At 41.5% G+C, this 18,030-nt stretch overlaps 1 protein-coding gene across 3 annotated transcripts in view; it reads right to left on the minus strand.

Moving 5' to 3' along the window:
* Positions 1–18,030, minus strand: part of LOC135710935 (fasciclin-3-like) — a 285,834-nt gene that overhangs the window by 19,814 nt on the left and 247,990 nt on the right. Inside the window, exon 8 of one of the 3 annotated variants that reach the window (XM_065233659.1) lies at positions 15,254–16,048. The exons of the other annotated variants lie outside the window; for them this stretch is intronic. Coding sequence (XP_065089731.1) covers positions 15,774–16,048 — 275 coding nt within the window. The 3' untranslated portion in view covers positions 15,254–15,773. Of the gene's footprint in view, positions 1–15,253; positions 16,049–18,030 lie in introns of those variants that run through there. 3 annotated transcript variants of the gene reach the window in all.

Raw genomic sequence — 18,030 nt, forward strand, 5'->3', positions numbered from 1 at the left:
GAGGTAGACAACCCTTCCGTGAAGTAAGAGATGTATTGGGAACACGTGATCTTCCCTACATGCAGGCGATCTACGAATTCCTTTGTTTGTCTGATGTTAGAGTTTGATGTGACCATCCCATCCTTTCCAAACAATTTCCCGCCATTGTGTCCCAGTCTTATAATCCTCCTGTTCCTGTGCTACTTGCCCCTGCCCAGCCAGGATTTGGTCAACCGTCCGAGAGTAGTATCTGAAGGAGGCTTCAGAAACCAGTTTCCTACTTAGCTCCTTCCAATCGAAATTGTTACCCATTAACCTCGAGCCCGCCACGAGTAATTGGTACCCAATACTAACCTAGAACTACTGCTATTTAAAATGTAAAATCAAACATTACTGATTTTGGCTCCGCAAAGTGTCACACACGACTGAGCCTAGTAAATAAACGAACTAGTTAAAAAAAAGCAAATCTTGAACTTCCTTAAGCGAAAAAAATCCGGTAATCCTGTTCACCGACGAGAGCATGTTTACCGTGCATCCCTTATCAAATTCCAGAACCGATCGGTATATTAGTTCTCTTCCGATAAAAGACGTGGCCGACGAGCACAAGTACGTGTATCTGACCAAGCATCCTGCTAGCGTTATGGTGTTTGGATTGGTGGCTTCCGATGGTAAAAAAAAATGGACCCGGTGTTCATTCCAGAAGGCGACAAGGTCAACACGGAGGTCTACATCGGGATTTTAAGTAAGTATGTTCTCCCGTGGATTAAAGAACAGTGGTCCGAAGCCAAATGTTGTATTTCAACAAGATGGGGCTCCGTGCCACACCTCGAACCGCACTCAGAAGTGGTTGCAGGAACATCTTCCGTCAAAGGATATGTGGCCGCCATTCAGCCCGGATCTTAATCCGCTGGATTACTCAATATGGCGCGTCATGAAGGCCAAGGCCTGTTCTAAACGCCACCCGAGTACAGCAAGTCTCAAACAAACATTGACCCGTACCTGGAGAGAAATGGATCCAGACTAGATTATTAAAACCTGTCGTGCATTCCGGAAGCGTGTGGAGGCCGTAATTGCAGCGAGTGGAAACTCGATCGAAGATTAACATAGTTTAAAACTCTGAGAAACAACCCCCATTTGAATAAATAAAAAAAAAACTCGAAAACGAAATTTTTGAGAATTTTTTTAATTTTGACATTGCTTAATGGTGAAAACATTATCACGCATACGGTGTAACCGGTAAAAGCGGTTCTATAGTGCAATTTAAAATTGTTGATTTTTTTTGGATTGTGTAATCTATTCAAATTGTTCCCATTGGTCTATCAAATTCCCGATTTTTTCCCGGTGATTTCTAATTCCTGGGATTTTCTGGTTTTCTAGGAATTCCCGGTGGTATAGTCACCGACAAACCGACATGACACTTAATTCTAACTTATGCCCGAAAATCGTACACGGCCGATTTAAATGTGCAGTGTACCGAACTGTCAAAACCATAGGAGTTTTTGATCTAGATAAAAATAATTTGTCCAGAATAGATCAGACACGAACCAATTCATAGCTTTTGAATGCGGATTCATGGCTTAGCTAAGTATTTCCCGCGAACACGAAACCAGATGTCAGTAGTGTGCTTTGGTCAGAAATTTAACTGTTTTTGCTATGGTCATGCATGTCGGTTTGTCGGTGGTATAGTGCCTTATAGTCATTTTTCCTTTTTACTATTCTCAAAACGATGGAGTTCATCACTATAACACTGACTATCTGATGAGAAGTTCATTGACCAACAACTTTGCTGAGTATTCGATATCTCTATGCTATTATCAGAATCATATAGCCAATTTACTAATTCAATGTACTTTGGCGTCACCTTTTGATAGAGTTTGGAACTAAAGACTAGATATTGGGCACTAAATTTAACGACCTACAATATTGCTGACCATTTAGAAGCCCCAGGTTGTCATCTTCCAGAATTATTTAGCAACTAATTGAATGATGTAATATTATGGTAACTCACTTCTTACTATTCATTCAGTCACTTATCTTTCACTATTTTATATCTCAGTGTTAAAAAATACAAGGAACTCTTGTATCAATTTCATGGAATGAACTCTCTTATGGATAATCCAGATCGTTTCCGTAGCCATTCGGATCCATGTTTATGTGATGATTTCTAATTCATTCTTACAGGGGAAATGCAGAGCCGTAGCGTGCGGTTGGGCGGGTTGGCTTGATATACTTCATGAAATAATAATACAGAAATACTGTTTAAGGGCGCCATACGAATCACAAATCATGATGTATGGCCAGAAATATTAATTTCCCAATATGAAATAAGAGAAGAGATACGTTACAAAGGGGGCGCTTAGAGCGCGGCTGGGAAAGAAAAAGTGCAACCTATGCAAGGGAAAGTAATTGAAAACTGAAAACTTCATCATCAAAGTTTTGTCAGTTCATTTTAGGTAATATCCAACGAAATTTATAACAATATTTTTAGAGTGCATGACTTAGAATTATTCGAATACAAACATCGGTAAAGCAGTTTGAGTGTTTTGAAAATCAGATGGTTTAGAATTCATCTTTGCATGGGAATGCCAAAGTTGATGCGTATTATTCATTTCGTTCAGAAGTGCTGCTCTATCAAATCAGAGAAAAATGGCTTCAAAAAAATTGTCAGGAAGTGAAAATTGAAATCAGACCGCGATAAAGTTGCAGCTTCACTTTCTGGTAAACCTGGAGGATGGTTAATTCATAGTAATAAGAGTGAAGTGGAATCGGGAAGAAATTGCGAAACAGGTAATAATTTCAAATTGTGTTGTGTGATGAATTGTGTGATGTTGAATTGTTCTAAATTTTGTTTAACTTCAGATTCAGATCTTGCTGAAAATGCTATTGAACACAGTAAACCAAACGTTGCAGCTGTGGATGCGAATAAAGGTAAATTTTAGGATAATATAAACTATCAAAACAAACCATTCCCTATGCTGAGCAAATATTCTATGCAGCGTCAAAGAACACTACTGAGTGCGATGGTTTGTCCTCCATACCCATGCCTAGTTCATCTTCGATTTTTCCTGACGATGAGGTGCTCAAAACAGGTAATTGAATTAGCACATCTTTTTACTCTTAAAGAATTTTAAATTCACAATTTTTAAACAGACAACGTGGCTTACTGCGATTTGTCACCTAGTTTAGTCTCGATTGAGACAATATCAGAAAGTCAGGAAGAAATGTTTAATGTCAAAAATTCATATGAAATAATTAAGTTATGAAAATCCGGTTAAGTGGCCTGCGATTACCGACAGTTTGCGCACTCTTCTGGTTAAACAGGGGCCAATGAGTCATTTGTGTTCCTTGTCGCTGATGATGGAAGACATCTTGATAAAAAATGTTTTTTTTTTAATTCTGAAGAATTGTGACCATGTGAAAAGGCACTGGATGCTGTACAGCGAGTCGAAAAATGCCTTATTCTGTTTCCCTTGCTTGATTTTCCACACGAGCTTTAAAGCAACACTATTCTCGGATTTGCAAAACGGATTTAGCAACTGGAAACATCTCAACCCGTGCATTCAGGTTCATGAAAATTCATATCAGCATCGGGAAATGTATATGAAATGGAAAAGTTTTCAGAAATCTCTGCAATTAGGATGGACGATCGACATTGAACTGTAATCTAGAATTCAGAGTGAAGTAGAAAAATGGCGGAACATTCTGAAGGTTGTTCTGGACGTTGTAATTTTTGTGCTCGAAATAATTTGGCTTTTCGTGGCGATATATATTTATTTCTCAACACTTTGTATTTGATAAGCCATTATCACCCACAGCTGGCAGCACATATGGCTCATGTGAAGGCAAATAAGTATGCACTGAGCTACTTTTCACCTCAAATCCAAAACGAAATCGTACAGTTACTAGGAACTAACATAAAAAGGGAGATCATGAACGATCTTAAAGCTGCCAAATATTTCTCTATTATGTTCGATTGCACTCCCGATAAAAGTCGTAAGGAGCAAATGAGTCAGATTTTGCGATTTGTAAATGTCTCGGATGGAAATTGTATAATCAAAGAACATTTCATCGACTTCATTCATACTAATGAAAATACAGGGAAAGGACTATCCGATGAAATTTTGAATAAACTCCAAGCCGATGATTTGAATTTCCAGAACTGCCGTGGCCAGTCTTACGATAATGGGAGCAATATGGCTGGAAAACACTGTGGAGTGCAAGCTATATAGTGAAGCAATTAAATTACAAATTTATTTGTCTTTTGTATCTATGCAGGCAAATTTTATCTGCAGTTGATAAAGTGAACCAAGCGCTTCAGAAACATAGTATGACAATCGATACTGCACACAAGTTGATCCAGGGACTGTTGTCGACACTGAATGAAATGCGTGAAGGTCTTATTGATGTGGTAACCTCCATGGCTAAACCTCTTTGTAGTGAAATGGGAATCGATGACTACTTTCCGGAAACAAGACAGCGGAAGAAAAAACGATTTACAGACGAATCTAACGATGCACCCGTGAAGCAACAATCTCTCCACGAACAATTTGGTTTGGAAATTGACAAAGTCTTCGAAAAAATGATTAACGAATTGATTTCAAGGTACGAAGGACTTGCGAAGATTAACAAGGAGTTTTCATTTCTTTATGGAAACAACCTGAAATCAATGGAATGGAACGAAATGAAGAAATATGCTGCTGATTTTGCTTTAAAAAATTCCTCACATGTCGATGGAGCTGAACTTATTTCTGAATTGGAAGTGTTTAAATCAAAGATTCCACTACTTTTAAATGACGTTCAGGAAGAATCTCCTAGCGATCTACTAAAATGTGTTCAGCAGTACTCACCAGGTGACTCATATCCAAATATAACGACAAGCTTGCGAATTTTTCTCACACTACCCGTCACACTAGCATCTTGTGAACGAAGCTTCAGCAAAGTCAAGATCATCAAAAATTATTTGCGATCAGTTATGGAACAAGACCGACTCACCAATCTTGCTTTAAGTTCGATTGAAAGTGAAATTCTATCTAGAATTGATTTGGATGCAATTATACCGGAGTTTGCAAAAGTAAAAGCGCGTAGAGTTAAGTTTAAGGCTTGGTAAATGAATGAAATTATTATGTAAACATTCAATGTTGTTAAATTATTGTTCGAAAGTTAATTATAAAAATAAAGCCAAGTTGAATCCCAAGGGGTGCCAAAGAGGGTCTTTGCTAAGGGCGCCCGTACATAAATTCAGAAATCGACTTTAATGTTCAATAACGACCTAAAATATCCTTTAGTGCCGTCGCAATGACGCGTTCATCTAGATAAAATTGATAAATAGCAGATTTTTAGCGATGGGCCCAATCTTAGATCCATAAGCCAACATTAGATTTTTTTATCAGTCTTTATTAAAGAGATTTTTAGCCATACGGCTAGCTCATCTCTTAAGATAGTATAATAAAGGAGATAAAAAATTGGGTTCTCAGAAGTAGATTCCCAATCTTGGCTGTGGTACATTTATCTTGCTATAATGAAAAGGTGTAGAAAATTGTCAAAATGGCCAACAAACAGGAAATACCAACAGGTTCCGAATGCTGATTGACTCCAAGCCGAAGGCAGCCCGAAGGTCCTCCAGCTCCACGCAGTTCACGACGATGTACTCCACGGTGGCTGGCACTCCGCAGGTTTCACAGGTCCTCCGGAACGGTGATCCTCCGAAGTTGTGGGACATTCTGCTGTGCCCGGTGCGCAGCCTTGATACCACCCGTTGTTCTCTTAGGCTTGGTCGATCCTTCCCGGTTCCGGTGATCGCCTTGGTCTTCCGCAGGTAGTGTGTCCTGTTGTTTCTCCACTCTGTGTTCCAGGCTCTCCGAACCGTCCACTTGATCCACTTTTTGACATTATGGAGCGGTACATTGCCGGTAGACCTGGGTGCAGTGTGGCCTGAGCCGGCGAGGTGGTCGGCTATTACGTTCCCTTGGATCCCGCAGTGACCGGGTACCCACATGAATACAGTGTTGGGCGGCGCGTGCTTTACCGTTCCTTGGATCCACGGATGCTTCGGTGTTTCTGTTGTTAGGGCCAATATCACGCCGTGTGAGTCAGTTACGACTAATATCGGCCGGTTGGTAGAAACTTAACTGCGTGGAGAATGGCCGCTGCCTCAGCTGAGAACACCGAGCATTGGGTCGGGAGCGATCTGCTCACAAGCAGATCACCTCCGGAGACACCCATTCCCACTCCGCTTCTGGAGAGAGAACCGTGGTACACCGACTTCACGGTGTATTATACCCTTGGTAGTGCGCCCGAGAGTTTCAACAACTGTCCGGTGTAAAACCAGTGAGTTGTCTCCTGCGCTGAAGTGGTCCTTGATTCGGCTGTCAATTTTGTTCTTGTGCGATTGCCAACTTTTGTCTCCGTGCCAGTGGACTCTGGCCACTGGAGGGAGATCTACGTCGGCGGCCGTGCGAAGGAGTTGGTTCACCTCGTCGAGGAGAACGATCCTGTTGATTCTCGACGATTTAGCGAGAAAGGCAGCGGCGCATGCAGCGTCGGCCGGGGTAGAGGGCAGGAGACCGGCGACTGTTCGAACGTAGCCGTTGTACACCGGTTCCAGAATCTGGACGGCTTTCTCGGCGGCAAGGCATGTAATATCGACACCGTACAGTAGGCGGTTGTCGATGATGGCTCGAGCTACGCGGAAGCGGATTTCGCGATTGTTGTATCGGTGGAGGCGGATATGGTCTTAATCATGTTGGGCCGACTGCGACAGTCCTTCTTTACTTGTTGGAAGTGCGGTTCAAATGATAAATTCCGATCGAGGAGCACTCCCAAGACCCTCACGGTGGTTTTGGTCGGTATTGCTTGTTGTTTAATCGTGTAGACGAAGATGTAAACGTTCTTGGGTAGTTGGTCAAAAACCCCATTCATGGCCACCAGGAAGAGGGTGGCCGGTTTCCTCACTGAAACTTCCGGATTGCACGTTTTCGACCGAAACCCGAAAAGATCGGTCGGTCAGAAAGTTCCAGAAGTGAAGGATGTGTCCTTTCAGGCCCCAATCAGCAAGCTTCTTCAATACAGCAGGTGTACATGTTCGGTTGAACGCTTTGGAGATGTGCAGCGAGACGATCTCCGCGTGATGGTCTTTGGTCCTTTGCATGGACTTCCCCAAGAGTGGCGAAGTAGGTGGAGGTGCCATACCCTTGCCTGAAAGCGTGCTGACGATGGTCAAACAGCCCCTTGGCCTCAAGATATTGCTTCAGCCTCCTGTTGACCATCCGTTCCAGGACTTTGGCCATGCAGCAGGTCAGTGCAATGGGACGGAAACCAGTGATTTCCTTGTCCAAGTAACACACTTCCATCTAAATAGGTTGCTGCTACTTGATTGTGACTGGACTAAGTTGCAATCAAGTTACCACGACTTTTCAGTGACAAGTGTGCTGCTAAGATGGTCCCGACATTGGTTTTCGGTAACGGTACACAGATAAAAATTCTGAATTTTAATTGTGATGTAAATCTTCATTCACGTAGACTTGTATTTCATTTTACGCAACCGAGAAACTTGCATACAATGTTGTTTACAAAGATGGGCTTTTGTATACAATATTTGCTACAAGGCATGAAATGTGTCAGAACTTAACATGATATATAATATAAACGTTTATGATATGTGACGCTCCATTTATGTGCATCATATTGAACAGAAATTTACACTACTTTTTCGAACTGTGTATAACAAGGCTTACTCTCCAGTTTTCCGGGTATTCTTCAGCGGTCCAGAGTTGGTTGAAAAGGTCGAGAAGTTTTGTTTTGCCTTAAGGTTGAATAAGGTGCTTTAGCAGCGGGTAGCCGATTTCATCCGGTCCGGCCGAGTACCCGTTGCTCCGACTGAGAGCGAACACAAGTTCTTCCCAGGCTAGTGGGCTGTTGATCGGTAGGTCGTCGTTGTGTGGAGGAATTCCGAAGGCAGTCACAAAGGACAGAGAGGGGTGGACTCGCTGTCGGAAGCTTTCGCTGTACTCCGAGATGTCGGATAGTTTGGCGAAGTATTTGCCCAGTTCGTCTGCTAGGACGGTTGGATCAGTGATAGTGACGGTGTCTGTTCGAATCTGGAGCGGAGATGATCGCCGCTTGCCGCTAAGGGTGTTAATGCGACTCCATAGCTTCGTTGACGATTGTTCGGCGTTGATGCTCTCCAGGAAGTCCGACCAGCAATTTTGCTTCGGATCTCTTGTCAGCATTTGTTGTGCTGCTGGCGATAGTTCTCCAACATTAGAGCCATTTCCCCTACATAAGAGAATTTACGTATTCTCGTCAATCTAAGCAGCGTTCGCACTTCTATGTGCTTTTTCTCGACAAAACGCACACATATGCAGTCTTTGTTTCTTTACATTCATCTGCTGTCTGCTGCTCTATCCATTCAATCAATCAATGGAATTGTCAAAAACTGGTCTTAAACGCATTTACAACGCTCCAAACTTCTCAGGTGAGTGTGACTGTTGCCGGCAACTAATTTTTCTTCGGCAGTCTTTCCATTTGAACTGCGGCAACTCGAAATCAGCAGCATTTTGCAGTGCGTATGTTTCATTTCACGAAAAACCTGGCAAAATGCGTTTTTTCAGTCGTGAAAACCTAATCAGATTGAAACTGAAAGACTAAGGAATTGTTTAAACACATTCAACGAAGTGTTTTGATGAGAAAATGCAGTGAAATTACCGTTTAAATTATGGTTGCCGAAAACAGTCAATGGGTGCCGAAAGCGACATTTAGCCTATTTTGTTTTGACGTAAAATTACGTTTTTGGCAACATATTTGCGGTTATAACACTGTCAATAGCTGATGGATCTTAATTTCAAACAGGCCAATCGATTGAAAAAATGAACACTGCATAAATTTTCAATAGGTCACTATTGAAAATTAAACAAATGTCCAACTGTTGCAATGGTGATCAGAATTGTCACCCATTGCCTGAAACAAACGCTTTCCTTAACCCTTATGTGATCGACAGGGTACCCGGGTACCTTTTCAGATTTCAAGTTAATTAATTATGAAGTTATTTTCACGACAGGAAACCAGAATTCAGTGATATCTTAGAACTCATGGAGTGACAACTTTTCGTGAAGAAAGATTTCAAATTGCAACAAGGGGCTTCGAAAGGGGGGGTCGTGAAATTTTTTACCCTTAATCAGCTCGACAAGGGTACCCGGGTACCCACAAAATTGAACTGCTTGCTACTGCGGCCAATTTTAACCGATTCTAAATCTTTTGGCACCAATGGATTCAAAAACTTATCTTCTTTCTGGACATTGCCAGCAATGTTCATCCGGAATAGTCTGGTTCCCGGAAATCCGGATTTTCTGTATAATGTTCCAGAACTAAGCATTTTCGCGGCACTTTTGAAGGAATCGATATCAAAGTATCAGAATTCCCATCAAAAACAATTTCAGCTTACTTGAGGACCAGGTTAAGGTTTCTCCCCGGAACGGCCATTCCGGCGCAGGTTCCCGTAGGGCCTCTAGTGGCCATAGAAGTGTTTTTGAAGAAACCCCTGCAATATGGGTATCCAAATTCAAGAATTTACAGCAGGAGACTGTTTATCATAATTTTGTGGTCATCCGAAGAATTCTTCCCGGGACGGCCATTCCGGCGTAGGTTCCTGTAGGGCCTCTAGTGACCATAGAAGTGTTTGGGAAGAAACCCCTGCAATATGGGTATCAAAATTCATGAATTTCCAGCAGGAGACAGTTTATCATAATTTTGTGATCATCCCATGGATTGTCCCCGGGACGGCCGTTTCGAAGTAGGTTCCCGTAGGGCCTCTAGTGGCCATAAAAGTGTTTGGGAAGAAACCCCTGCAATATAGGTATCAAAATTCAAGAATTTACAGCAGGAGACTGGTTATCATAATTTTGTGGTCATCCGATAGATTGTCCCCGAGACGGCCATTCTGGAGTAGTTTTCCGTAGGGCCTCTAGTGGCCATAGAAGAAACCCCTGCAATATGGGTATCAAAATTCAAGAATTTACAGCAGGAGACTGTTTATCATAATTTTGTGGTCATCCGAAGAATTCTCCCCGGGACGGCCATTCCGGCGTAGGTTCCTGTAGGGCCTCTAGTGACCATAGAAGTGTTTGGGAAGAAACCCCTGCAATATGGGTATCAAAATTCATGAATTTCCAGCAGGAGACAGTTTATCATAATTTTGTGATCATCCCATGGATTGTCCCCGGGACGGCCGTTTCGAAGTAGGTTCCCGTAGGGCCTCTAGTGGCCATAAAAGTGTTTGGGAAGAAACCCCTGCAATATAAGTATCAAAATTCAAGAATTTACAGCAGGAGACTGGTTATCATAATTTTGTGGTCATCCGATAGATTGTCCCCGAGACGGCCATTCTGGAGTAGTTTTCCGTAGGGCCTCTAGTGGCCATAGAAGAAACCCCTGCAATATGGGTATCAAAATTCATGAATTTCCAGCAGGAGACTGTTTATCATAATTTTGTGTTCATCCGATGGATTGTCCCCGGGATGGCCATTCCGAAGTAGGTTCCCGTAGGGCCTCTAGTGGAGGCCTCTAGTGACCATAGAAGTGTGTTTGTGCAATGTCATCTATATGTGCAACTACCCTACCCACTGTACCATTACAATACACAAAACAAAACAACAATAAATTAGTAGCTCGTATGCCTCCGCCATGGCAGGACGGCGAAACAATCGGTGCTTTTCATTACTATCCGCCTCGATCGGGATCAACAATTGTAAGATAAACAAATAAACACAACGCAGGGATCTCACCCGTGCGCGATCAAAGTGTTTGGGAAGAAGCCCCTATAATATGGGTATCATAATTAATGACTGAACAGTTCGTTACTCGACGAAAAGTCTTCTGAATTCTTTGTCAAAATTGACGCTCATATATGTCAGTCTAAGAGGACTTAAATTTATATGATTTTTATCGAAGTTTGCAGGTAGTTCTACCATAGAGGTAACTCTAAAACTAGTAGGTCCCGAAGAAACGTGTTCAACTTTTTGGCTCAGCTCTGATACTATCTTCGGTCCCAAGCTAGTCGATTCACCCTTCGAAACATAGGAAAATCCACTAACCCCTCATTTTATCTGTCAAACTTTAATAGCGAATCAAAACAAACATTGTGTAGTAGTAGAATTGTGACTAGAATGGGATACGTTAATCGTTTGCTTGGGACCAATAGGCTAGTCAAGTAGTGAGCCAATTTAAAATCGTTAGTTTCGTATTGATTGTTGGTTCTACTCCAGTTGAACGAGATCCGTCCGGACGGGAGCCACAAGTTGGCATCTGTCATATCTGCAAAAATGAAGACATCAAGTGTAGGAAGACCAGGAAGATGTGAAGTCATGCTCAAGACCTGTGTGCAATCAGCACTGCCAAGAAATTTGCGATAACTGCTATTTTTTTTTTTTTTGCTTTTTATGTGCTTGTAATTTTTTAACAATTTTTTATGAGGATTAAAAGTCCATAGAAATGTCAGTTTATTTCTAGCAAGAGACTGCAAAAACTCCATACAACATTAATCCACAACATGTATACCCCTAGAGAGATTGAACACCAGGAAAACTCAAGAATATAAAAATTGCATGAGTTTTCATCCTGAATTTTTCACCACCACTCGATTATACACTTGTTCTAAAAATGGCCATTCCATGGACATTTAGTCAGATACAAACAAATAATGAGAAAAGTTTCTTTTTTTAAATTTCAAAAAATAAAGAGCATTCTATCCAAGCCCATTCCGGGGACAATCTGTCAGATAGCCACGAAAATATGATGAATAGTCTACTGCTGAAAATTCATGAATTTTGATACCCATATTGTAGGAACATCCTTGCAAACAACTTCTATGGCCACTAGAGGCCCTACGAGAACCTGCTCCGGAATGGCCGTTCTGGGGACAATCCATCGGATGACCACAACATTATAATAAACAGTCTCCTGCTGTAAATTCATGAATTTTGATACCCATATTGCAGGGGTTTCTTCCCAAACACTTCTATGGGCACTCGAGGCCCTACAGAAACCTGCTCCGGAGTAGCCGTTCTGGAGTAAATCCATCGGATCATCACAAAATTAAGATACACAGTTTCCTGCTAGAAATTCATGAATTTTGATACCCATATTTCAGGGGTTTCTTCCCAAACACTTCTATGGCGACTAGAAGCTCTACGGGAACCTGCTCCGAAAACGCCGTTCCGGGACAATCCATCGGATGACCACAAAATTATGATAAACAGTCTCCTGCTGTAAATTCATGAATTTGGATACCCATATTGCAGGGGTTTCTTCCTAAACTCTGCTATGGGCACTGCAGGCCCTACAGGAACCTACTCTGGAATGGCCGTCCTGGGGACAATCCATCGGATGATCACAAAATTATGATAAACAGTCTCCTGCTGTAAATTCATGAATTTTGATACCCATATTGCAGGGGTTTCTTCCCAAACACTTCTATGGCCACTAGAAGCCCTACGGAAACCTGCTCCGGAATGGCCGTTATGGGGACCATCCATCGGATGATCACAAAATTATGATAAACAGTCTCCTGCTGTAAATTTATGAATTTTGATACCCATATTACGAGGGTTTCTTCCTAAACACTTCTATGTGCACTGGAGGCCCTACAGGAACCTGCTCCGGAGTGACCGTTCTGGGGACAATCCATCGGATGATTACAAAATTATGATAAACAGTCTCCTGCTGGAAATTCATGAATTTTGATACCCATATTGCAGGGGTTTCTTCAAAAACACTTCTATGGCCACTAGAGGCCCTACGGGAACCTGCGCCGGAATGGCCGTTTCGGGGAGAAACCTTAAACCGGTCCTCAAGTAAGCTGAAATTGTTTTTGAAGGAAATTCTGATACTTTGATATCGATTCCTTCAAAATTCTAGCGAAAGTGCCAAGAAAATGCATAGTTCTGGAACATTATACAGAAAATCTGGATTTCCGGGAACCAGACTATTCCGGATGGACATTGTTGGCAAAGTCCAGAAAGAAGATAAGTTTCTGTATCCATTGGTGCCAAAAGATTCAGAATCGGTCACAATAGGCCACAGAAGCAAGTATTTCAATTTGTGGGTACCCGGGTACCCTTGTCGAGCACTTTAAGGTGTTTTTTTTGTCGATCACATAACGGTTAACAAAGATTTCAAAATCGAACTCCATCCGGTCTCGCCGAATGGTGCATATTCAATCACCGTGCCTGGTGGTGTCCGGTCGGTTCTCATCAGCAGCGTTCGGCACGTGTTCTCCAGTACACAACGAAAGGCTGCCCGCAAGCAACGAGCTGCAGCTCACATGAGCGTCCATTCACCGAAGAAGGAAGAAGAAGCCACAACGCGACTGATCGGATTCAGTAGCTCTTCGTGAGTCGCTGTGGGCCATCTATGCCAAGCGGGTTACCCTCGTTCCACCACCCTAAACCATCACAATAAAATGGTTTTTTTTCCTTTGGTTTGTTTTCCGTGCTGAGCTACCGACGCCAGGGAGGCAGCTGGACCCTACCTATCGACCCATCAACTCATGAACCGGGGACCAACGGCTTTACTTCCCTTCCTCAGGCGTGAATCAGATATGTTATGCCTCAGAACATCCCGGTGACGCCAACTGGGATTGAACCTAAGCCTGCTGGGGTGAGAGGTAATCACGCTTACCACTACATCATCAGCGCCGCTTTGGGGATCTCCTTTGTGTAGAGTTGTTTTATTCAGCGTACGACAAAAACTATATTCATTCAGCAAGATTGTCCCATTGTAGATCGCAGTTTGTAACAATTGAAGAATGCATCATTGAAAGCAACTTCAACACACAACGCAATTGTTTCCTCTACCACAGTCTGCAATTTTTTTTCATGGCTTTGACACTCTTTCACATGCTTACGCCTACTCTCAACTTAGTGTTAGCTTTGATGCACTTGCTGAGTTATGCATTGAGAGCATTTTTTGCCAACCAATGCATGAATTTGTATATTATGATCGATGTCCACGGAAATTGAGAAAATTAGAAACCCGAAAGGTTATCAAGGCCGTCCTGTGAGTCATCTCTAAGCAATGATGTACTTGACTTGAAATTGAATTTTCGAATACTGTTTCTCCACTAGAAATTCGCGTTCCATCACCATGCGTCTCCATGTAAAAGAACACCACCCATTTTATTCGAAATACTTTTATTCACTATCTTTATTTACGATCTTATCGGTTTTCTTTTTATTATATGTACACTTAATCGGTTTACAAGAAATATGAAGGAATGTAAATTGTCATTGTGTGAGAATTCTTAAACTGTTTTTTTTTTTGTTTTACGTTAGTGAGTAGCTGCTTATTTAAACTCTGTCAAAACTGTAAACCATTGTTGTCGAAACTGAGATATTGGGGTTGAAAAACTATAAAAAACGGTAGGCTAATTAGATTCAGATATGATCAAACTTACGAAATAGAGGCTCAGATCACATGAATTGCGCTTTCGGGTGGAAAAGTCCAGTTGATTATTTTTTTTAAATATAATTAAAAGAAAAGATTGAGAACAGCTCACTACCATACAAAACGAGATTCTGCAACGATTGAGTGTGCGGTTAGAATTTTCATAAAATCGAATAACTGCTCGCAGCTTCATAATTTAGGCTAAAAATCAGCGAACGTTTAAAATTTTTATATTTGAAGGAAAAATCGATTTCGACCCTGACGACGCGTCGACGATTTGCGCTTTCTCCGCTTTCTTATAAATAAAATTTTTCCTTATCAATTGATTCAATCTGATGTCTGACTATCATCTAAGCCACTACAGGATATTAGTACTACTGAACTAAGTCGTGATTGCTACTATACGGCTAGCGCTCTCCCTCCTGAATATGGACACTTTGTGCAAATGATTTGTTACTTTCTCTTCTCTTAACACTAAGTTGGTTTAAGGGGATCAATTTTCCATTTAACTAAATTTCTAAAACGTCTTTATATTTTATTTTATTCTTCGATTACGGACAGTAAGGATTTAAATACGAACGTTCATCTTAGTTGTGCAGATCTATATCTTGTATCGATTTCGTTTAACTAGATAATTTAATAACAATCATCGTCATCGGGACTCGCCTCCGCTTGCATGTTTCAAATTTAAAAAAAAAAATGTAGAACCAACACAAAAAGCCCGCTGCGAAAGAGAGTCCCAACTAAAAATTAAAACAAATGCTTCATTCGTCATTCCTACACTTAAGTACATTTCTCATCGGTTGATGCTGCTGTTAAAAGTTAATGGACAGTGTGCTTTTAATATTTTTCGTTTGCATTCCCCGCTCCTCCGGAGGCCAAACACTTCGGGATTGTCTTAATTTTGTTTTCATAGTCAGCGCATGAAAAATGGCAGCTCGTCAAGCTTTCATTTTTCTTGTTTTCTTTTTCTCCTTGCCCAGGGGGTTGAGGGAGGAATGTTCGTGGAATGTTTTCGTTTTTCTTGCTTTGTTCTGCATTGCTTACCAGATTTGTGATTTGTCTAGACGTTAAAATGAAGTCCAGTCATAGCATTCGGGCTGTGTTATTTTGCTTTTTTTTCCTATTTTTAATCATCTTGTCAGTTGGTTTAGCACGTGCCTATTAATCATTGTCTGTTTTGCGTTTGGCTCATCTCGCATTTCGGAGACCTGTCGTTTTCGTTCAAAAAAGCCGTGCGTCTCCACTGTTAGAATTGAAATTAATGCAAACGCATTGCGATTCAGGAAAAAAAAAAATGGGAAAATCCCGTCAAATTATTAAAAATTGTCGATTGGTCTCAGTCAGTCCGTCAAGTCCTACACCGGGGTGTTGGTTTTGCTATCAGCCTTTCCGTTTTCCTGCTTCTTGCCGCTCTGCTGCTTGCCGTTTTCGTGCTTGCCATTTTTCTGCTGAACTCCTCCGTCCGTTGCGTCCCCGGTCGGCGAGGGCAGCTGGGTCCTGGGGTCTTCGTGCTCGTAGTTGGCGGCCGGATTCTGCTGCTGCAGCTTCTCGTCGTGCAGATCCTCGTGCGAGTGAGGCGTGATGTGCGCCTCCGAGTCCTGATTGAGCTCGCCTGAGTGGACCGGTGGGACTGCAACGAGACCGAAGCAACATAATCGAGAATAGAATTTTTGTGGACGGTTTGTGGATATTGGGCAATTGGAGATTTTTGTTTGATGGATTTTGAAAGGATTGGTTAATTCAACTGAACAAAAGTAGGTTGGCAATGGAAAGTGAAAGTTGTGCATCAGTGAAAAAGTGTGGTTATGTAAAAGTGAAACTTGTTGAAGTGTTAATGTGTGTGTGTGTGTTTAAAAGGTACAGTATTGTGAGTTTTATCCCAATTGGGAAACATAGTTAATCATATTGGGCAAATTTCTATCAGCGTTCTAATGGGTACTGCGCCCTTCATTATATGTCACGTCACTTTGAAAAATACCGTAGTTTTCTCATTTAAAAAAAAAACAACAAGGGACATCCCTATGGCGTTGTATGAAATGGTGACGTAGCTTGTGTTTTATTTAGGAATAGGAATTTGAGCGCGGTTCCCTCTGTTCATACTCTTTGGTATGACTAGGATTGCCCTGAAAAGAACCTTTTGATATGAATTTTAGTTGGGACATGTTCAGAAATTTAACTATTTTGGAAAATCTTGGTAGTTATTAAAAGGGTCGATGTTAGAACAGGCTTAAAGCCTTTGGAAGATGATGATGACGTGTAGGGAGCTGGAACAGCAAATCGGACCGGACAATCCTATATTCTTCCGTTCAATGATTGGGCACTCGCAAGAGTCTCGGCTCGTCTGCTGGTGGACAGGGGTTGAACTGATATCTGTGACAGGTTGGAAGGCCGCAGAATATCTGTGTCCACCCAGCTAAAGCTCCTCCCCTTTTGAGTTTTTCTCATTAACCTCCTTCTTTCAACAAGTTGGTAAATATAAGCCTTTAGCAAAAAGACGCATAACACTTTTTTCGGCGAATGTATTAGCCTGTTTCACTTCATGGTTCTTCTCTATGCCTGTTCAGATAAACTGGTACTTTTATGTATTTTCTCTACTGCGCTAAATCAACCAAGTAGAAATAAAATGATTGAAAATTCGATACATATTTAGTCGAATAGCTGGAAAAATCTTTACGATTAATCGTTAACCGAATAATTGAAATTTCATGTTTTTTTTAAGTTCTTCGAAAATGTCGAACAGTTGAATTTTAACCAGCAAGTGTGAACCAAGAACCAAAAGCGGTGCGATGCTAGTTTTTATTGCTATGACGACGACTGAAGTAAGGGGCTTAGAAACAAAGGGATGAAAGTCAATGCTCTTCACCGATTTCCTCTTTTGATGACCGTGGCTTCAGTAACCTATTTCGAGCTATTTCTGCCATGCTCTTATATAATCCAGAACAACAAACGTAGCAATGAATGAGTTTGCCGTCGAGTTATTAACGAAAGTCGATGAAGAGAATCGATCAAAATCACTTGCACCCCTGCTGGCAAGTTTGCTTACAAGATTACAACTCTGGAGAGCATTTTGTGTGGTTGTTATGGGCGAGTGGTTCTAAATATGGCGGTGAGTTTGCAAAATGTTACGCAATTGCATCCTCTCTATTTGCACACGCTTGAAGATCGAAGGCGAATGCCACTTCACCTTGTTTCGTCTACTAACGACTCTCTGATGACAGTGTTGGGGAAGCAGCATATGCATGTACGAAATTTGTGGATTTTTTAGTTGTTTCGACGCTTTTGGACAATGCTTGACATTACCACTTTTTCAGTAGTTCAATCAACAGTCAAATCGCATTGCTATCGATGCGTAAAAATGTTTCTGATCGATTGATCATAAAATTATTAAAATTGGTCCAGGGGCAGCTGCGTTATTAACGTTCAAAATCTTTCATAATTTTGTTACACGTTCCATTTTCGGTTTTCACAAAGTTTACCCCCATATAGAAATCACAGACGTAGTCCTACGTCAAAAAATCTAAGAGAACATTTTGAGATCTGGTTTCAATTATTGTTTCCACAAAATCCAGGAATCGATCAATGCTAGAAAAAATGCGAAATGGAATGGGAGTT

The sequence above is a fragment of the Ochlerotatus camptorhynchus genome, unplaced genomic scaffold (genome assembly GCF_037179485.1).
Source record: "Ochlerotatus camptorhynchus isolate MF236.1 unplaced genomic scaffold, CSIRO-AGI_Acam_v1.1 ptg000406l, whole genome shotgun sequence".
Classification (NCBI taxonomy): Eukaryota; Metazoa; Arthropoda; class Insecta; order Diptera; family Culicidae; genus Ochlerotatus; species Ochlerotatus camptorhynchus.